The 26,127-nt window shown below is 30.6% G+C and overlaps 1 protein-coding gene across 1 annotated transcript in view; it reads left to right on the top strand.

The window, feature by feature from the left end:
• LOC145240384 (uncharacterized) overlaps positions 1-26,127 on the top strand; it is a 569,837-nt gene that overhangs the window by 334,312 nt on the left and 209,398 nt on the right. The window contains exons 69-73 of the mRNA XM_080103965.1: positions 2,808-3,377; positions 7,984-8,010; positions 17,202-17,771; positions 19,963-19,980; positions 21,121-21,138. Of these exons, the coding sequence (XP_079960091.1) occupies positions 2,808-3,377; positions 7,984-8,010; positions 17,202-17,771; positions 19,963-19,980; positions 21,121-21,138 (1,203 nt within the window). The remainder of the gene's footprint in view (positions 1-2,807; positions 3,378-7,983; positions 8,011-17,201; positions 17,772-19,962; positions 19,981-21,120; positions 21,139-26,127) is intronic.

Below are 26,127 nucleotides of genomic sequence, written 5' to 3'. Positions count from 1 at the left end.
TAGTATTCAATGCAAAGATGAGCATATATTTAACCATATTCAACCATCCATTTGGCATAAAGCACTAAACCAACAGATAATCATTTTGCACGTTTCTAACAGATTAAAGTCTAGTCATTTATTTATTGCGGACTATTATCCTCACCTTTTAGTTGTTTCATGACGTTTCAGTCAACTATTCCTCTGGCCTTCATCAGGTGGTTACCGCGACAGAATAGGAACTCTGAATCTCCTAACTACATCTTCAGCAGTTACTGCCTTCCATAGTTGTTGTCATCTCACCACTGTTCTTATCCCGTCACAGTAACTAGTTGATGAAGGCCAGACGAATAGTAGACCAAAACGTCATGAAACACCAGATGAAAAGATGAGTATAATAGTCCACAATAAACAAAAGAATAAATAAAACTCATCTCAATAAACATTCTAATTAATTAAATAACATAAAGATTAAATCGTTTATTCAATATGGATGTTACATCAATTAGGGCTGTATGATCGGTAAAATCTTCATACCTAAGCATTTAGAAATCTATATGAGCTCCAAATCAATTTGTTGAGCTTTGCATTATTCCGATGGGTCTCAGCTTAAAAAATCTATCTAATTCTTTCAACTTTCCCAATATATGTATATATATACATATATATATATATATATATGTGTGTGTATTAGGTTGGTGCAAAAATAATGTCGCTTTTTGACGTTCAACTTCAAAAGATCATAACTCCTTTCATAATAAACGTTATTCATCGAAATAAGAACAATTAGAATCGATAGAATTTTTGCCAACGATAAACAAGTATATTCATCCCATAAACATAGAAATCCGGAGTTCTGGAAGTGATGAATTGATAGAAGGCCGATTCGGCATCATCTCGGCTTTTGAAGCATTTTTCGAGCAGGAAGTTGTTGAGATGCTTGAAAAAGTGATAATTGGTGGGCTAACCAAGAAAGATTTGGATAATAGTCCGCAATAAATAAATGAATAAACAATACTCATCTCAATAATGAATTCCAATTAAATAAATGATATAAAAGTTTAGTGTTTTATATTAGTAGAGGGCACATGTTCAATGATTTCCACTGTTGATAGCATGATAATATGATGATGTCATAGTTAAAGACTTGCCCAGTAAGTGTTGAAATTATAATGTGGATGATAAGGATGCGGAGAGAATTTTATTGGAAGTTATAACAAAAAAAGTATAACAACAAAAAAGATGATAACAAAAAAAAAAGCGTTGAACCCTCCGGATTTGCAGTTTGAGGGTGCTGGCAATGGTTTTGTTGTCGTAACTTTGATCGATAGAGAGAATGAGTTGTACAGTAGTGCATCTCCGATCTCGCTCGTTGAACATCGTGTCACTTTCAGACATGATAGAAGGCTCCTATAACTCTTGGGATTTGTACACAACTGGCCAAATAGTAGATGGTCTGCAACAAAAAAAAGAAAACTGGTTTTCATCAAATGGAAATGGAATCACGTCGTCTTTTCTAGGATGACAATTTTATCGTTCCGCCTTGTATTATTATGCTTTAATAGCAACACTTTAAATCAAATTATAACACTCTTGTTTTTTTTTTTTTAAACTTAGTTTGATCATGAGCTATACTGACTTTTTGATATGTTTTACAAAATCATAATATTTCTATCTTTTCACTTTTTCTTTGTTTTTAAATTTTTATTTAAAAATTATATCAAAACATATTTAATTTTACATATTTATTATTTTCATCATATTTTCCTAATATAATTTTGATATAACAGAGGCGCACTCTAAAATTCATGTTTTTCTTCATTTTACGGGAATAAATGAATGAAAATAGTTTTGCTTTTCAACTTTAATTCGTCTTAAAAATTACGGTTCTTGTGTAGAATTCCTTCTGTATTAAAATCAAATATAAAGAAGCACCTGTATTATGTACGAATCCCTGACAAAAACATAATTTTCGTATTCTAAAAATCACATAAATTAATCAAGTAGTTTTACTTTTATAAAGAAAATCATTTTAAGCAAGTAATGGAAATTCGTACACATTACACATAAACTTAGTAAGTATAAATTATTGTTGAATAACTTCTTTGTTTTTTTGTTTTTTTTTCAAAATTACGAAATTACATTCAAATTTTGAAGGTCACAGGTTATCAGACGCCAGACATTTTACTGCATAAAATAAGCATCAATGTTGTATGAATTAAATTCTGTGTTCATTTTCAAATATTTTTATTTTCAGTATAATTGATTACATTTCTAATTTAATCTTAAAATGTTTTCCATCACTTTTTTATTGTTTGTACTTGCTCAACAAGAAATCCATGTGTTTTATTTTTCATATTGCATGTATTATTATTATGCATATAAATATGCATTCAGTGTAATTATGGTTAACATTCTGTGAAAAAAAATAATACATATAAAAGACTAAATAAAAGGTATACCATTTTAGAATCTCGCATTAAACGTTTACAATGTTAATGAAAATATTATAAAGAAATGAAATATTAAATCGTAAACATAAAATTATATAATCAAAAGTTAACTATAATCGTTACAAAATAAAATGAAATTTAAAAAAGAATTTTAATAAAAAGTAATAAATATTTCTTTTTTAATTGATTTTAAAACAAATAAATATTATAAACGAATAAATAAATACTAACTGATTAACAAAAAATTAACTTAATTTATAATAACGTTAAATGATAAAAAAAATATCACATCAACATTAAATAAATTATAAGAAATTTAGAATAGAGTTTGATATGTTTTTTCCTAAAACTAATTGATTTATGATTATTGTTTAGGAAAATGCGCCGCTGCTTCAAGTGACATTGTATTTATTTTGGATTCATCAACCAGCGTGGGCAAAGAGAACTTCAAGAAAGTCCTCACGTTTGTTCAGGACTTTCTATCTGATGCTGATATTGATTCAGGCAATGTGCGTGTGGCTGTGGTGATCTATAGCACTAATGTACACATCAAGTTTCATCTGAATAGATATCACCGGAAACAGGAAGTGCTAGATGCAATTGGTCAAATAGCTTACATTACAGGCAATACCAACACATATGGTGGCTTAAACACAATGAAGGAAATTATGTTCTCTGCTATTAATGGTGACAGAGCAAATGTACCCAACTTGGCCATGCTCATCACTGATGGAGTATCAAATATTAATGCTTTTCAAACCATTCCGGAAGCAGAATCCGCGCGCGATCACGGAATCCATATCTATACCATTGGTATTGGACTGGCCGATACGAGTGAGTTGCACAAGATTGCATCTTCACCGGCTTCTGAAAATAGTTTTACTGTCCAAGAGTTTGATGAGCTGGAAGCACTGAAGCACAAAGTATTTGAGCAATTTTGCCAAGGTAATAACAGACTTGCTTCTTCTATTTGTCCAATCTTCTTGGTGAGATGTCAATGTCTGTTGTTCCTGCTCATGTGATCACTGCTGCTCATGCAGCATCTATACGCGCACACACACGTCTCTCTATATATGTATGTATATATAGATATCTTTTATCTGTTGGTAAATGTCTCTCCTGTTGTACTTGTTCAACTGTGAAGTCAGCACATTTCCAATGCACTCATTTCACACGCATTCTACAGTTCTCTTGTATTTTGTATTCTTCAAATAATGTGATTCTCATTATCTGGATTTTTCGGACTACTGTTTTCATGTTGAATGTTATTTGTGCAACGTTCCTGTCGATGTAACTTTTGACCTTTTTTTTACATGGGGTTCACTCAGGGATAATAAGGGTTATTGCGTGTACAGTAATCAATGAGATAGTATTGTAGTAATCATTAGTATTGGGTGGTTAGATAGAGTGTCTTACTTAAGGGGGCGGTTTGTTAGGAGTTTGTTTATGTTGGACTTGAAGACGTCTAAGTTGTAGTCAGGTGGGAAACAGGCAAGCGGCAGAGAGTTCCACTGGCGTACAGTTCTAAGAAAGAAGCTTTGCTCATGGAATCTACGTTTGGATTTAGGCGCAGATAAAGAGTGGGGAAAATTATTGACAGTAGTTTCAGCCAGACGGGTGTTTCTCATGAAAGATTGGCGAGGGGTGGGGACGAGGGATTGAAGATCAGACAAGCACATGCCATGGAAATAACGATAATGATGCTCGCAACGTCTCTTCTGTGGGAGAGAGGTTGCAGGGAAGAGAAAAGGGCATCCCTCACTAAACCACGAGGTCTATTTTGTACTTTGTCAAGGCAGGATAGGGTGTTTTTAGCAGCTCCTGGCCAGATGTGGAAGCAATACTCCATCCTTGAACGTACTTGGCTTTTATACAGATAGAGAATTGCATCAGTAGTGATTAGGTATCTCTTAATAATATCATGGGTTCCATTCAAAATTCTCTGCAGATTCACAATTTTGACAAAAAGACGCCTGAGTTTGACAGAAAGAATTCCCAAGTTTGATAAAGTACACGTGAAGAAGATCGAAGGTTATATCGACTGAAACGTTGTGCAATTAACACTCAAGATGAGAACAATAGTCTGAAGAATCGAAATATTGTGATTCTCTCTGCTCTGACTGCGAATTTCCTTTATTTTTCAAATCATAATCTTGTTATTTGTCCAGTTTTCTATCAATAATTTAAGACTATATGTTTTATTTGATGCATGTTTAACATTATATGATTTCAAATCTTTTTTAGTTTTAATATTTATTTCTTTTTTAGTTAACAGTTATAAATTTATGTTAAATAGACCAATAAAAATAAATTTAAGTTAAATAGAGCAAGAAAAAAATTTATGTTAAATAGACCGATAAAAATAAATTTATGTTAAATAGACCAATAAAAATAAATCCATGTTAAATAGACCAATAAAAATAAATTTATGTTAAATAGACCAATTAAAATAAATTTATGTTAAATAGACCAATTAAAAATAAATTTATGTTAAATAGACCAATAAAAATAAATTTATGTTAAATAGACCAATAAAAATAAATTTATGTTTAATAGACCAATAAAAATAAATTTATGTTTAATAGACCAATAAAAATAAATTTATGTTTAATAGACCAATTAAAATAAATTTATGTTTAATAGACCAATTAAAATAAATTTATGTTTAATAGACCAATTAAAATAAATTTATGTTTAATAGACCAATAAAAATAAATTTATGTTTAATAGACCACTAAAAATAAATTTATGTTTAATAGACCACTAAAAATAAATTTATGTTAAATAGACCAATAAAAATAAATTTATGTTAAATAGACCAATAAAAATAAATTTATGTTAAATAGACCAATAAAAATAAATTTATGTTAAATAGACCAATAAAAATAAATTTATGTTAAATAGACCAATAAAAATAAATTTATGTTTAATAGACCAATTAAAATAAATTTATGTTTAATAGACCACTAAAAATAAATTTATGTTAAATAGACCACTAAAAATAAATTTATGTTAAATAGACCACTAAAAATAAATTTATGTTTAATAGACCAATAAAAATAAATTTATGTTAAATAGACCAATAAAAATAAATGTGTTTAATAGACCAATAAAAATAAATTTATGTTAAATAGACCACTAAAAATAAATTTATGTTTAATAGACCACTAAAAATAAATTTATGTTTAATAGACCACTAAAAATAAATTTATGTTTAATAGACCACTAAAAATAAATTTATGTTAAATAGACCAATAAAAATAAATTTATGTTAAAAGACCAATTAAAATAAATTTATGTTTAATAGACCAATTAAAATAAATTTATGTTAAATAGACCAATTAAAATAAATTTATGTTAAATAGACCAATCAAAATAAATTTATGTTAAAAGACCAATAAAAATAAATTTATGTTAAAAGACCAATTAAAATAAATTTATGTTTAATAGACCACTAAAAATAAATTTATGTTTAATAGACCAATTAAAATAAATTTATGTTTAATAGACCACTAAAAATAAATTTATGTTTAATAGACCAATTAAAATAAATTTATGTTTAATAGACCAATAAAAATAAATTTATGTTTAATAGACCACTAAAAATAAATTTATGTTAAATAGACCACTAAAAATAAATTTATGTTTAATAGACCAATAAAAATAAATTTATGTTAAAAGACCAATTAAAATAAATTTATGTTTAATTGACCAATTAAAATAAATTTATGTTTAATAGACCAATCAAACCATTGTTATAGGAAATCATTGTTCAGTAAATGGTAAAATTCTATAGAGATTAAAACATTTACTTTGTTTCTGCCTTATTCTAAATAATACTTTTGCACCGCTAAGTTTAAAAAGGCCGAAACATCAGAAAGTTTGTGATAAATTAGAAATTAATGTGCGAGATGAACAATCATAATAAGCTACCCCTTTTCTTTCTTTGTTCGTTTGGATTACTCTTTTCTTTCTTTTTCATTTGAACTTCTTTATGGTGGTCTGCTGTTGGATTTTTACATGAAGATGTGATTCAGACGACTGAAGTCTTATAAACATCTTTGGATTTTGGAACTTGATTAATTTCACACAGAATTGTTACCTTTTGGGTTTGAAACATTTATATTGGTTGGAAAATATTTTTATCTCACCTTTTTCTATGAAAACCGGCTTGCTTTTGAAGTTATAAGGAGAGCAGACCTTAACAGACTGACGAAAGAAAAAAGGTTGCAATTAAAACCATTTGCTTTTTAGTGTTCATCTGAATCACATCTAGACTCAAAAAAAAAGAAAACGACGCCAGAGTACCATAGAAAACGTGAAAAAAGGGAAAGAAAAGAGAAAGAGTAAGTCAAGCAAACAAAGGCAGAAAAGGAATAGCATATTATCCTCGTTCGTCTCGTTTAGAAAATCGATCTTTAATCTACTAGATCCGATCATATGTACTAGTGCGTTATGAGACGGATTCTGATGCAATCAGTATCATTTTGTAGCTTGATATCTCGGACGACAAATATAAAAAAATAGCCAAAAAAAAACATTAATTCTTTCACCCTCAACTCGGCCGTTCTCTACGAGGAGAGGTCGTTTTTTTTGTTGACATTTTCTCAAGTCATCATCCCCTTTCAATTGACTACCCGTAATTTCAACACTTGCGACTTCTGGTTTCGCCATGGACGCATCAGCTAAGACATTTTTTTTTTACCTTCTTTTCCTCTTTTGTGTTACGGGTTCGAACCTGCGTGCCTACTACCACTTTTTTTTTTTTTTTTTTACACTTCTCTCCACCCGGGCTGCCTACTGTTGTTCACTACTACCACTTTTTTTTAAAACTCTTCTTTCCACCTGGGGGTTCCTTACCACATCACCTTAACACACCCGTGCAACGCCGGGTACCCCCGCTAGTTATTATATAAATCCTAATTATCTTCGATTTAAATAAAGTTATAATTTCTTCTTCCCTATTTTATACACATTAAGTAATGTACATGTTTATGTTTTTGTTATTTCTGTATAATATTGCCACTATTGTATATTATTAATCTTTTCTCAACATTGTTCTTTATATATATATATATATATATATATATATATATATATATATAATGTTCATTATCCGTATTTCTCATTGTTGCTTATGTACATTATTTCTAAACTTTATTTCTAAATATTTTTTTCTGTGTTTTTGATAATTTAATATTTTTTATAATCATATAATTTAAAATATATGTTAAAGAATTTCTATTTTGAACCAAACATCAAAATATTTCTTGTTGTATTGAAATTCGTACTTAGTGACCCATGAAGCATTTTACGATTTTATTCTGACTTCCATTCAGCACAAAAGGTAATTCAACGTGATGTCATTTAACAAAATTTTCAATTACCTGTTCTTATTTTTAAACATCCATGTGAATGCTGGTGTGCATTACAGTTGTATCTACCAAATAATCCGTAGAAATTACAAACTGTTGCAACAGTTTCGTGACATAACACTATCCAGTATATTTCGTTTCTTTCACTAACTAGTGATTTTTTTTACTTTTTACAGAGACTGTAACACGACTCCCATCAACAGGTAAGAACTATTAATAAATTCAAATGTTTTAAATTGAAATGCATCAAATGAATTAATGTAAAATTTAAAATATTGTTTTCTTTCCAGTTTGTTTCCTGAGTGATTGCTTTTAGTTAGTTTTGCTCACTGACTCTATCTGTGTATATGCAAGCATAGGTTGTTGCATAAGTTCCGGCCGTTTTTTTTTTTTTTTTTTTTTTTAGAAAATCAAAGAATTTTAACATCAAAAGTAAGTTTGTGTGAGACGTAAGCTCCAATTTTTTGTGTGAATCCCATCGACTGAAGATGGCAAGAAATTGTCGAAAATCACACTTCATCTTTTCACCCAATTCTCTACATGTCTGATGGCCATCCTCCTTCCAAAGAACCCTGAGTTGGTCTTCGTCTATCTTGATTGGTCTTCCGGAACGAGGAGTGTCATTGAGGCCTAGACCACCGTGTTTGAATCTTGTAAACCAATCTCGAACAGTTCTCTCAGCTATAGCGTTTTCTCCATATACGGCACAAATATCCCTGGTCACTTCACTCGCTTTTTTAAATCGATTAAAAACGAAAAGAAGAAGGTGCTGAAAATGTGATTTTTTTTTTATTTACTTGACAATCCATTTGACGGTTCTAAAAAACGAGAAAAAAATTATATGAGCAAAAAACGATGACCATTATCTTGTAGAACAGAATACGTGCTTTCTAATGATATTTAACACTTTGCCAAATATTAAAACATGTTTCAGAACAAAAAATTTTTATGAAACGGCAGGAACTTATGCAACACCTGATATATAAAAAATTATTAATAACTAGCAAGAAGACCTGGCATTACCTGGGATTGAATTAGGAATCTAATTCTACTCTAGCCCATGCTACTTTTTTATTATATTTTTTTTTTTTTTACGTTTTATGATATTCAATTTTGGAGGTTGATTTAGTGGAAGACGGTGTAAGTAAAGTAATATTTTTTGGAATGCATTTTCTATAAATTTATAGTCTTTAAAGTTAAGAATGAAAGAAAAAAATTATGAAGCGAAATAATGAAATTTGCCGTTTCTTACAATAGTTATTTCATTCGTACATTCATATCTGATTTACCTCTGCACTCCATGTTTAAAAAGGAAGTGTCCTCTATAGTATCAGATCTGACCGAATGGTTAATTGTAGGCATAGACCAATTCATACCATCAAAAAAATTCCAACAAAAACCTAACAGCCAGCCATGGTTCTCCCCAGAATGTGCTGCTGCTATCGCGCACAGAAATCACTTTTTCCATAACTACCAACGTAATAGATGCACTGAGACTAAAGCTGCTTTCAGGACTGCCAGCAACCACTGTAAAAGAGTAATAAAAAATGCAAGAGAGCTATATGCCCAGTCTATTAAATCCAAGGTAGCTGATCAGCGGCTTGGTTCCCACCAGTTTTGGCAAATAACAAATAGGATCCTGAACAGAAGTGTGCATTCTATCCCAACCATTATCAATGGACCAGAGGTTATCTCGTCAGCGTCAGACAAGGCCAAACTATTTGCAAAGAACTTTGCAGCTAATTCTACCCTATGCGACGAAGGCCATCAACTCCCCATATTTCCTCCTATAACACAGAACAAGCTAGGTAATATACAAATATCCGTGCATGAGGTCGCCAAGCTAATAAAAAACCTAGATTCCAGTAAAGCAACTGGCCCTGATGGCATCCCAATTATAGTGTTAAAAAAGCTTCAACCAGAACTTGCTCCCATACTTACGAAACTATTTAAGCGCTGCCTTAAGGAGAAGTGCTTTCCGACCCCCTGGAAGACCTCATCAGTTTGCCCTGTATTTAAGAATTCAGGTGATAAGTCATCTCCCTCTCAATACAGACCAATAAGTCTTCTCTGTGTTATGAGTAAGTTACTGGAATCAATATTAAATAGAGAAATAGTCAACCACCTCAGCAGAAACAACCTTCTTAGTGACACACAACATGGTTTCCGCTCTGCAAGATCTACCGCAGATGTGCTGACGGTTATATCCCACAGGATAAGTGAATCTCTTGACAAAGGCTTCCTTTCTAGGGCAATTGCTCTTGACATATCAAAGGCCTTTGACAAAGTATGGCATAAGGATCTACTTCACAAGATTTCCAGCTACGGTATAACTGGAAATGTTTTCTCAATCATTAAATCATTTCTCTCCGATAGGCTCATAAGAGTAGTGGTAGATGGACAAAAATCGGAGGCCTGCAATATAAATGCTGGAGTCCCTCAGGGGTCAATCCTCGGCCCAACTCTCTTCCTGATCTACATCAATGACCTCCCTAAACACATACTTAAATCATTCGTTGACATCTATGCTGATGACACGACCATCTACGGCAACACATCAAAGGCTGTAAATGACGAAGTTCTCTCGGATTCTCTCTCCTTTGATCTCGAGCGCGTGGTTCAGTGGGGGAAGATGTGGCTAGTTACCTTTAATGCATCTAAAACCAAACTCCTATCCTTACATCATCAACGCTCTGATCCCCAGCTGGCATCAATTGTGATGGATGGCTCTCGTCTGGGTGAGGCCCCGTGTTTTGACAAGCTTCTGGGTTTGACCTTTACTCCTGATCTGAAATGGAACACGTACATCAAGTCTGTTGCCAAGGTCGCAGGAAAGATGGTGGGATCCTTCTACCGCTCCAGAAGATAGCTCACTACTGATGCAATTCTCTATCTATATAAAAGCCAAGTACGGCCAAGGATGGAATACTGTTGCCATATCTGGGCAGGAGCTGCCAAAAACAGCCTATCATGCCTTGACAGAGTACAAAATAGACTTCGTGGTTTAGTGGGGGATGCCCTTTTCTCTACCCTGCAACCCCTCTCCCACAGAAGAGACGTTGCGAGCCTATCCTTGTTTTATCGTTATTTTCATGGCAGGTGCTCGTCTGAACTCCAATCCCTGGTCCCCCCTCGCCAAACTTTCACGAAAAACACCCGTCTAGCTGAATCCACTGTGAAAAATTTCCCCCACTCTATATCTGTGCCTAAATCAAAACGCGGATTTCATGAGCAAAGCTTCTTTCTTAGAACTGCACGCCTGTGGAACTCTGTTCCGTCTGCCTGCTTCCCTCCGGACTACAACTTGGATGTCTTCAAGTCTAATGTTAACAAATTCCTAATGAACCGCCCCCCTAATTAAACACTTCATAAAATCTCCTCACTAACGTGATGTACTTGCAATAACCCTTATCCCTGAGTGGCTTCCGGGCCTTGATAAGTGGTGATCACTGTGTAAAAAAAAAAAAAAAAAAAAAAGACTTAATATGCATCATACTTAGTACAATATCATTTATATATATATATATATATATATATATATATATATTATATTTTTTATTTACAGAAAGTGTAGATAAGTCATCGCTACCGTCGGTTTCAAACCTGGTAATAGGGAACCGTTTTTGATACCCTTATCAAGTTCTCTTTAGTATCGGCTGAAGAGAGCTTGATATGGGTATCAGAAACGGTTCCCTATTATCAGGTTTTAAACTTACCGTACCGATGACGTCTAAACTTCCTGAAAATAAAAATATAAATAATACGCTCTTATTTTCAGAATTTTTTTCTTTATATATACACTAGGGAGGGGGGTAGCCGGTGTTGCCCGGGTGTTTGGAGGTGTGTGCGGTTTTGGGTAAATCAAAACAAAAGAATAATAAAAAATCGTTGCCCAGGTGTTTGTTTTAAAAAAAAAAAAGTTTTGGTAGGTAAGTAAGAAAGAATTGAAGTCGAAACCTTGAGGCGCAGTTGGAAAATAATAAAGCGTGAAAAAAAAAATGTTTGAATTGACATGTGCCCGCAGTAAAGTTAACTCCGTTGCTTCTATTTGACCTCATTAATCAGGTCAAATAGAAGTAATGGAGTTAACTTTATTGCAGGGTAGGTTTTTTTCTTTTTGGTTTGTTTACTCAACTTTTTGGTTTGTTTACTCAACTTTGGCTGGTTTTGTTTCCCCCAAGATGTTGGGGAGAGACCAGCTCCCCATGAAAAGGGGATTGTCCAAATTGAATAGCAATCGTCTGATATAAGGAATTTTCCTTGCATTAAAGCTGATTGCTTCTGGACATTCCCGGCGCGATTGCCGAGAACAGTGTCTGTATTTATTTGCTTCCCCACTGAGCAATTTAGGCACAAGGCTGTTTTTAAATGTGGAGAGAGAGGGGGAGGGGGAAGGGAAAAGGGGACTAGCTCCCAAGAGGTGGGAAATGGAAGCTGGATAGTGATTTGCCAGCGGCCCATGTAGGGTTGCCCCTACATGGGCCGGAAGATTGCCACAAGGGCAATGGTCTTTGATTGTAGCATCTGCTGGAACAGATACTACACTTTGATCTTGGCCCGAAGGTTAGAAAGGTTCCGCCACATGGGGGGGGGGGCGAGAACAGTGTCTTAGCTTTGAATTAGCTTTGCTTTCTATACGAAAAAGCTGAATCAACACGTGAAAAGCCAAAATAGCAATAATTTTGTAAAAGTCGCTGTAAATAAATCTAGATGTGATGCACGTTCCCAAATCCTAGATATTATTATCTAGGGGGTATATAAACAGTTCTAAGCGATAGTAACGACCCCGGGACCGTCGGCGAGAAAAGCCTTATATTTTTATTTTCAGAAAGGTTAGATAAGATGTCAAAACTAAACACCGATAAATTCATTACCCACACAGCAGCAGCCGTATAGCACAATGGTGAGAAGCATTGACTGTCATTTGGGCGGTCGGGTTTCGATCCTGGTTTGAGGCAGTTGCCTGTCTAGCCACACTGAGCTGTGAAACAGCGAAACAGTACTGTATGTGGATGACTATATATATATATACTAGACTACCTGTGACCCGTTGGGTCAGTATGTTATATTAGCTATGGAATTCATGTATGGCCATGACACTTGTGATGTAAAGAAAATAGTTGTTTTTTTACATAACAGAAACATTTCTATGAAAGTATATTAAAATGAAAAAAGAATATAGATAGATTTCTATGAGTCGTTCTGTTTATTATAATTGATCATCTTTTTTAAAAAAAAATTTACAGTTACTGAATTATAAATGGTTGGCCATACTTATAGGTAAATGTGCACTGAACAGATACCATAATACTTATTATAGTTAAATTCAAATTTTGATATATCTGCTTTTTTTTTTTTTTTACATCGTTCATTTCTGTATTACGTTTAAGTTATTTTAAACCTCACTCTTCCCATGTTAAATAATAATTTCGAAATAATAACATTAATATTTCAGCAACCCAATTGTTCTTTTGTTTTTTGTTTATTTTAAACCCCACTCTTCCCATGTTAATTAAAAATTTTGAAATAATAACGTTAATATTTCAGAGTCCTAATTCTTCTTGTGTTTTTTTTTTCGCGTTTAAATTATCCAAATAAACAATTGTTAATACTGTCTGCTTTTTTTTACATCGTTCATTTCTGTATTACATTTAAGTTATTTTAACCTCCACTCTTCCCATGTTAAATAATAATTTCGAAATAATAACGTTGATATTTCAGTGCGCAGGTCATGCGCGCATGCGCAACCGGATGTCGTAAACCAGAAAGTGGGTTACATACATCTTTACAAGATCATTTGAGATTTATAATTATATATATATATATATAGAGAGAAATAAACCAAGCCAGATGTCCATCAACATTTCCTCGCTCTATCTCGTCGGAATACTATTTCCATTATTCTCATCATATATACATATAAATATAAAGTTGTAGTTTGTGTTGGTTTGTTTAATGTCTATAAAATCTTCTTACAAGTTTTTAAATCTATCCTTATAGTGAACTATATTGTGTAACCACATTATTTAGTATAATTTAATAAGTATATTTCATTTTGAGTAAAGACAGTACAACATTATCGTGGATTCTGTATTCAAAATTGACAGCGATAAAAATATACATTTTGCTTTATTTTATTTATAACTTAAAAATTATAAAATAAAAAAAACAAAAAACAGAAATGTTAAAGGATTCAGGGCTGGTAACATAAGTATATAATTGAATCACCAGAAACGCCAGTGCTAATTAATTCCTTGATCCCCATACTAAAAATTGAATTTTAGAAAATACTAGCAGGGCTATCATGCATTGCCCAGGGTAAAAGTATAACATGACTACCATCCCCCTCTCTCTTTCCCTCTCATCACCTCCTCTTTCTTTTTTTGCCTAACCCATCCCTCTCTCTGGACATACGCACACAACTCGAGTCGGTGTAAAAAATATCAGAGTTACTTCCCTTTAATTTATTGTTGGGAAAATACACTACATCATAGCATTAAAAGATGTATGTACGTTTCGATAATATTAAGCGACATAACTGGCCATCTGACTCCTAAATAATGGACCTTTTTTTATTTGTATTTTAGAGTTTATATCTCTGGGGTTACCTTGCTTTAAAAAAAATACCAAAGTTTTAGGTATTTGTTATGTATTTGTAAGTTTTAGCTGGAACTTTGCACAGACATTTTCTCTTTATATAATGGATAAAAATATAAGAATAAAGACAATATTATGGTATTATAGGGTGAACACAAAATAACATAAGGTTACTCATTCAATCCTGGGAAACGCCGTATGTTCCTGCTAGTAATTTGATAAAACACAAACCAGCTAAAGTTTTGACCATTTCCGGTTTTCTTTTGTTTATTCCTGTACGGCAATATTCTTACAAAATTTTATATTAAATATTTCGCCGCACGTATGAAAACGGTACCCTCTTCTGTAATTTTCTTTTCGTCTTTTTTTTTCATTTTTTTCGGAGGATTATTATCGAATGGTGCCTAATCCACCAGATTATCAAAAAAACAACAACATTTTTTTAATCAATAATAAACAAATAATAATAAAACGGTTTAGTAAATCACCCCCCCCCCCCGTATTTTGTAAGCATCGACTTATTTCGGCCAAATTTCACAAATTTAGCCTTTTTTTTTTTTTTTACCCTTTTTGAAGGCCAAAATGCTTTAAAAAGAAAAAAAAAGACTAAATCCGGGAAATTTAGCCGAAATAAGTCGATGCTTACAAAATAGGGGATCGATTTACCAGAATGTTTTATTAGAAACGGATGTTAAATATTGATTTCTGTTTGTATTTTTTTCTTAATCTAGTAGATTAACGAAAATTCGATAATAATCCGCTGAAAAAAAAAAAATGAAAATAAAAGAAATTACAGAGGGGGGGGGGCGTACCACTTCCATACATGCGCCTATACATTTTTCCAAAAATATTATTTGACATTTCCTTCAAATTTCGAAACTAACAGAAAATATTTTTATTTTTGATGTTTTGTTCATAAAATTTTCCTTCTAAAATGTTTTCTTTTATACTGAGATTATGCTTCATTTGTTTGCTTTTTTATTTTTTTATTATTGTCAATGAAGAATTTTTATTTTTTATTATTGTCAATGAAGAATTTTTATTTTTTATTATTGTCAATGAAGAATTCCAATAATGTTATTATTTTTTGTTCATGTTTTCAATGTTGTAAATAATTTATCAACATAAAATGCTTGTTGATAACAAATAATTGTTTTGCTTAAATAACGTTGGCTGCTGCAATTGCATTGGCTATTTATGTAAAAAATAATTTCCACAATAGCATGGTCATCATCATATCTTATCGCAATAAAAATTAACCCATCACATGTCGGTGCTGTTTGCCTCCTTAAGGTCTTCGTTTTAGCAATGAGGACCCAATCGGCAGTTTTCCGTAAGGTGGTGCATCATGTGTACCTCTCCACATGGACATAAAGATGAGGTGTCTAGGCCCCACTTGTGGAGATTGTCTTTTGTTTTGCCTTCTTTGGCTCTGGCTCTATTTAGAGTCACCCAGTTTTTTCTACCAAGATTTGAACCCTGGGGGAGTGTTTCTTTTGGGTCTGGTAGGGCTTCATTTTTATTCCTGCTGTTATAGTCTCGCCATCATTCCAGCCTATAGGAGGCAGCTTGCCTGGACTCGATTTCCTCTATATTGATGAAGCTACTGCGAGATTTTAGTCTTTGTCTCACTGATTGGTGGCCAAACAGTCAGTGCCTGTGGTCGTTAAGCTGTTTGTACCGTTCTATTCTGGTGATGACATCTCGCCTGATATGTGGTGGTGGAATACCAGTTAGGCAGTATAGAAATATAATAGCATGGTCTTTATTCTGCATTATTACTGAAATAATAATGTGCTTTATGAATAAGAATAGATAATCTTATTACGGACATATGAATCCTCTTATAAACGTGTTTTGGTAGATTACAAAGTAAATTGGACAAGAACAGATCCATTCTTATGATATGACTATTGCACTTACGCATTGTGCATGGAAAATACTATTCCGTAAACTTAAATTTAATTGCAAAAATTAAAATTTTAAACTAAACATGACTGACTGATTTCAAACGTAAACAGGACTGAATGATAAAAATGTTATTTAACATTGAAGCGTGACAGGTCAAGAAAATGCTATTTCAAACTAAGACATGACAGACTGTTGAAAATGTTATTTAAAATATGACAGACCAATGGAAATACTATTTAAAATAGGACAAAATAATAAACTTGCTATTTCAAACTCAAACATGAAAGATACATGAAAATGTTATTTTAATTTCAAGAATGACAGATCAACAAAAATGCTATTTCAAACTAAGTGACAGACCTCATAACAGATGCGGCTTCTTATAAAATTTTTTGGATGTATCTAAAATTAATAGTTTATAATCTAAACATTAGTATATCTTAAAAATTATATTAAATGTTTATATATATATATATATATATATATATATATATATTTCTGTGGAAATATACTTTATTTTGTTATAATATATACCAATCCTTATTTAAGAAGCTCTATGTAATTACAGAGCAATGTAATAAATGAATGACAAAAGTCTATATTCCACAATTCATGTTGCTATTTCTTCTGATGAGTTAAGGGCAAAATAGATTCACTGATTGATATAATAATTAAGTGATTGATTTTGTGCTATGAAACAGATACTGTCAAGAATTTTAAAGTCAGCCGAATTAAAGGAATAAATTTTAAGATGGTCAACATTATGAACTTTGGAATATAGACTTTTGTTATTCATTCATTATATATACATGGATAATTGTAAATTGGTGATATAATATTTGTTTTTGTTTTTCCTAAAACTAATTGATTTATGATTATTGTTTAGGAAAATGCGCTGCTGCTTCAAGTGACATTGTATTTATTTTGGATTCATCAACCAGCGTGGGCAAAGAGAACTTCAAGAAAGTCCTCACGTTTGTTCAGGATTTTCTATCTGATGCTGATATTGATTCAGGCAATGTGCGTGTGGCTGTGGTGATCTATAGCACTAATGTACACATCAAGTTTCATCTGAATAGATATCACCGGAAACAGGAAGTGTTAGATGCAATTGGTCAAATACCTTACATTACAGGCAGTACCAACACATATGGTGGCTTAAACACAATGAAGGAAATCATGTTCTCTGCTATTAATGGTGACAGAGCAAATGTACCCAACTTGGCCATGCTCATCACCGATGGAGTATCAAATATTAATGCTTTTCAAACCATTCCGGAAGCAGAATCCGCGCGCGATCACGGAATCCATATCTATACCATTGGTATCGGACTGGCCGATACGAGTGAGTTGCACAAGATTGCATCTTCACCGGCTTCTGAAAATAGTTTTACTGTCCAAGAGTTTGATGAGCTGGAAGCACTGAAGCACAAAATATTTGAGCAATTTTGCCAAGGTAATAACAGACTTGCTTCTTCTATTTGTCCAATCTTCTTGGTGAGATGTCAATGTCTGTTGTTCCTGCTCATGTGATCACTGCTGCTCATGCAGCATCTATACGCACACACACACGTCTCTCTATATATGTATGTATATATAGATATCTTTTATCTGTTGGTAAATGTCTCTCCTGTTGTACTTGTTCAACTGTGAAGTCAGCACATTTCCAATGCACTCATTTCACACGCATTCTACAGTTCTCTTGTATTTTGTATTCTTCAAATAATGTGATTCTCATTATCTGGATTTTTCGGACTACTGTTTTCATGTTGAATGTTATTTGTGCAACGTTTCGGTCGATGGCACTTTTGACCTTCTTTAGGTATCTCTTAATAATATCGTGCGTTCCATTCAAAATTTTCTGCAGATTCACAAGTTTGGCAAAAAAGACGTTCGAGTTTGACAGAAAGGATTCCCGAGTTTGATAAAGTACACCTGAAGAAGATCGAAAGTTATATCGACTGAGACGTTGTGCAATTAACACTCAAGATGAGAACAATAGTCCAAAGAATCGAAATAATACGAAAAATCGATCCTCATCTCCAAAATTCAGAACTTTTTACTCCGATTGTGAAGCTTCTTCATTCTTCAAGTCGTTTATTTGTGAAGTTTTGTATATTGCTAAAGATACTTTCTGAACCTTGAATGAAATTTTTCCAAATTTTTTTTTTCTGTTTTTTTTTTTTTGTGTGTGTTTGTCTCTATTGATTATTTGATTAATATCTTGTTTTCTTTTTTTGTAAAATGCATCTCTGCAGATCGTTGTATTTTCTGACCTACTTACTTTGTAGAAACGCCTATTATTGTCTTCTCATCTAAACAAAATGTATCCATGTATACATGTTGCACGCTTGTTTTTTTTCTCTTTTTTGCTTCTTATTTTCAATTTTGGTTTTATAATTTAATAGCCATACACTTTTTCTTTTTTTTTTTTTTTTTAGAATTTGTATTAATTGTATTATTCAAACTATTATTCATGCCTTGGTTGTTATTCTCACAATTTTTAGGTCGATGTAACCCCAGCCATCATCTTTTCAATCTTGGGAATCTTTATCTTATTTTATTTTCTTATAATTTTGTTCTAGCTGGGGAAGGAGCATCTTACTGGATGCCAGACATTCACTTGTTACCTTATGCCTTCCAAACAAAAGATTTTTTTAAGATTCTAATCGTCCCTTCAAGTGTATTTTTTTGTATCAATTTTGCACTTGTTTCACCGGTAGTTTTTGAAATTCATTTTTATGAATTCAATTACTCCTCAATTATGTCAGACTTGAATACCTATATTGCATTTCAAAATGAATCCTTTGATAAGTCACGGGGGGGGGGTTGATTGTTAATTGATTTTTTTTTTTTATTGTTTTAAGTTATTATCATTAGTAGTGAGAATTTAACCTTCAAACACCCCCACCTTCCCCCAGAAGACTGTCATTTAAGACAGATTGGTAATCAACGTCTTTATCTTTGCACTATGATTCCGAAGTTCGATATAAAAATTGAAGAATTCGAAAATATACACAAGTCGCAGGCTTCATTAGTTAAAACTTTATGAAAATAACAACCAAGAGTAAAATAATTGTCTGAATAATTCAAATAATGCACATTCAAAGATCTTATATGACAAAAGATTAAATCATTTTAAAAATATGGTGGCACATCTTAAAAACATTTAACACGTCATCTCCATATTAATAAAAAAGGAAGTCAAATGTTTCCACTCTATAAAAAAAACATTATATCTATACAAACACAGATGCCACATATAAAATCACTACCTATCAACACCTAATGCATATTTTCCACATATTATCAGTTGATTTTATTCAATATCGTAATATCCTATGTTAGTTTCCTATATTTATAGCCAACTGATATATTCATAATTAAAGATTATAATATTATTACATGCTAACAATAAAGTTAATATTGATATTTCAGATAATTACGTGATAAACTAACTCGTGCTTGCCTTTATCTGTCAATAAACTTCAGTTTCATTTTTTAATAACTTAATTTATATCATTTATAAATAATTAATTAATTTTTTAATACGTAAATATTATTAATACAACTAAAATGGATTGTATAAATAATTCATTAGAGTTATGATTGCTTAATAATTTTTTTCACATTTCTTTGTTTTTCAGAGAGACCAGTTCGAACCAGTAAGTATTTAATTTAATTGATACTAAATTCATAAAAATGTTTTTGTGTTTTTTTTAACATTATAAATTTATTTCAGCATGTTATACATTGATACAATTGTTTGTTCAGATAACAAGTTATTATTTAGAGTGCATAGCTTGATATAACAAAGAATATCACAAAGTGAAAAATGAGATTCGTAGAAATATCAATTTTCATCTTATGGTATTGTTTATTTCCAGCCTCATGGACGAAATAGTCTCTTATTTAGTAATATTATCCATGCAAACAATAGGATATAACAAAAAATAGCTTAATACATACATATATATATATATATATATATTTTCTGTGGAAATATACTTTATTTTTTCATAATATACACCAATCCTTATTTAAGAAGCCCAATGTAATTACAGAGCAATATAGTGAATGAATGACATAAGTCTATATCCCAAAGTTCATGATGTTGACTATCTTATAATTTATTCCTTTAATTTAGTTGACATTTACAATTCTTGACAATATCTGTTTCATAGCGCAAAATCAATCACTTAATTATTATATCAATCAGTGAATCTATTTTGCCCTTAACTCATCAGTCAAGGGCAAAATAGATTCACTTAATTAAAAATAAATGATGATAATTTTTACTTAACTGATGAATAACTATTAATTAAATATATTACAAAACATATTCACTTAACAGTGTAAGCAAACATATTTTGTTTTTAAATTTAGTATCTATATTATATTTCTCTTAGTTTTTTCTGTTTGTCTGTCTGTTCATTTTTTTCTCGGAAACTACTAAGCTGATTTGACTAAAATTTTGTATGGACTTTTGTTATCATTATGTGTGACAAACTAATGGTTATGATATTTGTTAGATGCATAAGGATAAATAAGGATTGGTCACTGCAATACTACATTTAGTCTAGAAGTTTGGCATAAAACACTCTTTCTAAGTTAATTTTTGCCCATTTTTATCAGGCTAAAAAGTCTAGTTTCACTAACTGTTTTTGTCTTTTTTATCAATGTTATTAAAAAAAAACATTTAATATATATACCCATATTGTACCTGGTTATTCTTTAAAATGTTTTAATAATTTTGTTTCCTTTTTCTAACTTTGTTTCTTTATCTTTTCAATTACTCTTACCAGGAAGACCACAGACTCCATGTAAGCCAAAAAATTTTTTTTTTTTTTATTTGAGAAATCTTGTAATTTAATTTTTATAAACTATCTACTTTAATTATTAAATGATATAATTAATTTCATTACTGTAACTTTTGCATTAAGCCTTAATTGTTATATTTAATATAATTTTTTTTAATAAAGCTTTACTAAACTTCATAAAAAAATATTATTGATTATAAAAAAATAAAAAATATAACAAAGATTAAAATTAAAATTTATCATTTTAAAATGAATATTTTTAATATTTTTCCAGATTTTTGTTTTACTTATTTCTGTTTGACTTTTTATTTGTTTATTCATTATTTGTTTTATTTATAATTTTTTTATTTATCATTTGTTTTATTTATTTGTTTTATTTGTTATTTGTTTTATCTATTATTTGTTTTATTTATGTTTTGCTTTTTTGTTTTGCTTTATTTATGTTTTTACTTTGGCTTCAATTTTATTTGCCGTTTTTGGTACTTATTCAATATAAGGACCATGTTACCATTGGAATCATCTGGACGGTTTATGGAAAACACTGGAAAGTCTCAAATTAATTTTTCCAATGAAAAATATATTATTTCTGTCTGTACAAAGATAATTCAATGGAAAATTAATTGAAAAATGAAAACAATATCCTTGAATAATTATTGGATATCTTTTTACAAAACTTTTAGAAAATTAAAATTCAAATGAAAGAAATCATACAATCGATTAAATATTTATATTTGAATAAAAAATCATTTTGATATTTTTATATAATTTTTTTCTTTTATTATTTTTTGTGTTTAAATCAAGAAAAATATTTAAATTAAAAAAGAATAATACAGTTTCTCAATTTACATTCATCGGATAAAAAGAACACGAAAAGTATTTATGTTTCCAAATCTTGTGCTTTTCAAAAATCATAGATGGAAGAACTGTTTTCAAATATTTCTTGTGATTGCCTTTTTTTCATTTTAGAGTGCCATTTACTTTTTTATGTAAGTTTGTCACACATGCACATTGACTGATATGCAAACCTTAATGCTTAGACTAACTTTGACATATATATAATATATATATATATATATATATATATATATATATATATAAGAATATGGTAATAAGAGGGGAGGGGTTCAGTTATGCTGAAAAAATTATGAAGTAATACATTTAGAAAATGAATTGAAAAATAAGTTATTGTTCTCTAATCCAGAAAGCTCATCTTATCATTTACCATCCGAGAAACCAGAATCTTCTATTTTACTGGACTGCTGCATTTCATTATTTTTTTAACTACATTAAAACAATCTACACCCTGGCAAAGGTCGGTACAAGGTAGTGTTTGACGAACACAAAAATAATTCTTACAGTTACATTAATCATAGCATTTCTGACTTTTTATTTTAACATTAACGTGTTCAGTAAGTTCAGACGTTTCCTATAAACCGTTTGGACACTTTTAACGATAGCATGGTCCTTATGCTGGGTAAGTACCCTGCTTTTGATTGACATGATATTACATTTATTATGAAATAAAATCTGTTTTGAAATTCAATTATTAAATAAAATCTGTTTTGAAATCTAATTATTAAATAAAATCTGTTTTGAAATTTAAATATTAAAATAAATCTGTTTTAAAAAATAATTAATGAATTAAAATCTGTTTTGTAATTTAACTATTAAATTAAATTTGTTTAAAAATTTAATTATTAAATTAAATATGTTTGGAAATTTAATTATGAAGCCAGATTAACCAATTTATCAAGCATGAATGTCATGCAATCAGCATTTCTTTGACATTCTCAGTATGAAATTCTTTTGCAATTCTGGAACATAGTCTGAAACCCAAATATAACCCCCCCCCCCCAAAAAAAAAAAATGAATTACTATTCTTTTTATATTCAGTATATTTTACTAAAGGTTTGATTCTTTTTCAGTTTGTTCCATTTTTCAACAGAAAATTTGGAGATTTAAATTTGGTGACCAGACAAAAACTCACCACAGTTTTTGTTACTTTATAATTACAAATCAATTGAAATTTTATTATAAAGAAAGAAAAAAACAAATTCATAAGCAAAAAGTATTAATAATTAAAAAACCTTTACATATACTTATATTATTTGTATTATTTGCATTACAATTCATATTTTGAGTGCTATTTTCACAACGTTTCGGTCTATGTAACCTCCGACCTTCTTCAGATCTATCTTGTCAAACCCAGGAATCTTTCTGTGAAACTTTGGAATCTGCACATAATTTTGAACAAAACTTTTTATTTAACCCATGGGAGTAGCATGCTCTTGTTCCATCATCCATGACTGAGTAGAAGTTCTTAATAATTCTCAACTGTATTTTTTTAATGTTGCCCGCACTGAATGTTGAACCTTCAACCTCCAGAAGAGTGTAACTTACAACTGAATTCTGTCAAGTACTTTATCCACTATGTCATGGGTTCCATTCAAAATTCCATATGTATTCCCGAGTTCGACAAGGTACACCTAAAAAAAGGTTGGAGGTTACATTAACCGGAACTTTATAAAAATAACACTCGAGATGAGCACAGTACTTTGAATAATGCATTATAAAAAAATCAGAAAGATAATGTAAATATGTAATTTTTATCTTTTTAAAATTTATTTTAATTTGGATTTTGATTGAAAAGTAACATTCGAGATGAGCACAGTAGTTTGAATAATGCATTATCAAAATTCAGAAAGATAATGTAAATATGTAATTTTTATCTTTTTAAAATTTATTTTTGGATTTTGATTGAAAAATAACATTCGAGATGAGCACAGTAGTTTGAATAATGCATTATCAAAATTCAGAAAGATAATGTAAATATGTAATTTTTATCTTTTTAAAATTTATTTTAATTCGGATTTTGATTGTGGTGAGATTTTACCTGTTTTTGAACTGTTGTTATATAATCATTAAATTCACATAATTATTGTTTTGTGATTTTTTTATGTCTTAATTTCTCTTTTACAGAATTTGAATATTAGAAATATGCAAATGACATTCTAGATTTATATCTTGCTTTCTTTTTCTTTTTTTTTAGTGATTGTATATTCAGTCATTAACATCTGTTAAGTTTCCAAGTCTTGCATTAAAATCACTCTTATAAGATGACAGCAATCTTTAAAAAAAAAACATTTAAAAATTTAGGATGAATGTTTCTAATCATTTTTTTTGGTTTTAAGAAAAGAAACATGTAAATATATTCATAAATGAATTGGACAAAATTGGGGGGGGGGCTTAAAAATGATTTATATTGAAAAAGTATATCCAAATTCAGAAAGAAATAATTTAAGAGTTTAATAACGTTTTTTTTGTTTTATCTGACAGTTTTATCAGTTTGAGATTTTTTTTTATGCATCTTCTAAAAATATTGATTTTGGTTGCTTATCCTCATGTTATTAACCATGACCATTGTTTTAACAAAATATATTTACGTAAATTATCATTGTACAACTTTTTGGCCAGATTGATTCTGATGTTGGTATTGTTTTATTTTTTCCAGTTTTTTTCTAAAATCAGGTACTTATGACATAAAAGTTACTAACATCCATCAGTCAAACATGGCTTCCCAGTCTTCATTGTTCACTTTGTTTTTTTTAATGCATTTTTTAAAAATGTTGATTTTTGTCTTTTCCCTCCATTTTTTTTTTCATTATGAATTATCGTTGTACAACATTTTGATCAGATTTATTCTGATGTTCGCATTGATTCTTCTGATTCTTTCTAGAATCAGATACTTACCACATAAAGTCTTTTTTTCTGTTTTTATGGAAATCGCTCCCGACAGGATCTAAAGCCACTTGATGTAAGCAGCTAAAACAGAAACACTACTTCAAGGTCAAAAACTAGCCAACGATAAGTGTGAAGTTGATAGATTCTAACCTAGTCCTTCTCCCTTTATCAGAAACCTGGAATGTGAGGACTAAAGGACAAAGTAAAGGAATCGAGTGTTTCAAGGCTGCCGAAAGTAAACAAAAGATCCATTTTCTGCTCTCTTATACATCCATCAGTAAAATTGGTGCATTGGAGTAGACTGGATTCGAACTTGCTAATCAGTCTTCATAATTGTCCACTTCATGGCGTCCACCTACTTTTTTTTTTAATGAAATGTTTAGTGAACCTAGATATTCTATGGATACTCTTTGTCTTTGCCTGCCATGTTATATGATGTTTCTCTTTAAAAAAAAACAATATCTAATATCTTTATTGAATTATAACCAATTCGAAATGTAACTAACATAACACTTGTATGCAATTCGAATTCCACACTTCAATTAGATATGTTAATATAATTAGGAAGTGAACTTTGATTTACTGTTATGAATAATTTTCTGCTGTACTAAATATTTCTATGCCAAGCATTTTTAATGGTGACCAATGAAACAAATATGAACTATGAAATATCAGTTATGTTACAAACAAAACGTCAGCTTATTTGTTAACTCATATCCAAATGATAGAGCGATTTCGGAGACACAAGTGAACAAAGTCCAAACATGATAGGCCAATATTTATTTACCTAAAACCTTAGATTGATATGAACATTTTGGGTAAATCCGAAAATATGCTGACTAGCACTATTTCAAAACACCTTATTCTTTTATAAAACCATCAAATTCAAAATTCTTTTAATAAAAACGTATTTAATTGAATTTAATGAAAAACTTACAATCACTCTTTTTCCATCTTTAGATCTTTTTTTTTCTTGAATTCTTCTTCTGCAGATTTATTCAATATTTTTTCCATCAAACGCATTTATGAACACTTGTCTTGACGTCACTTATCTAAATCTATATTTTATACTATACACCGATACTCTAGTTATCACTGCCGATTTAGTCATATTAAATTTGGTTAGTCTCAGGAAAAAGTACAAAAAAATGTTATTTGGGTCATCCATACATATAAAAGTTTGATTTTCATAAATAAATGCCTGTAGGGAATTTTATCAAGTAAAACATTCTGAAAACCTTCAGGAATACC

The sequence above is a fragment of the Euprymna scolopes genome, chromosome 19 (assembly GCF_053919585.1).
Source record: "Euprymna scolopes isolate OS-2025 chromosome 19, ASM5391958v1, whole genome shotgun sequence".
Taxonomy (NCBI): domain Eukaryota; kingdom Metazoa; phylum Mollusca; class Cephalopoda; order Sepiida; family Sepiolidae; genus Euprymna; species Euprymna scolopes.
This window is presented reverse-complemented; position numbering and strand designations above follow the sequence as displayed.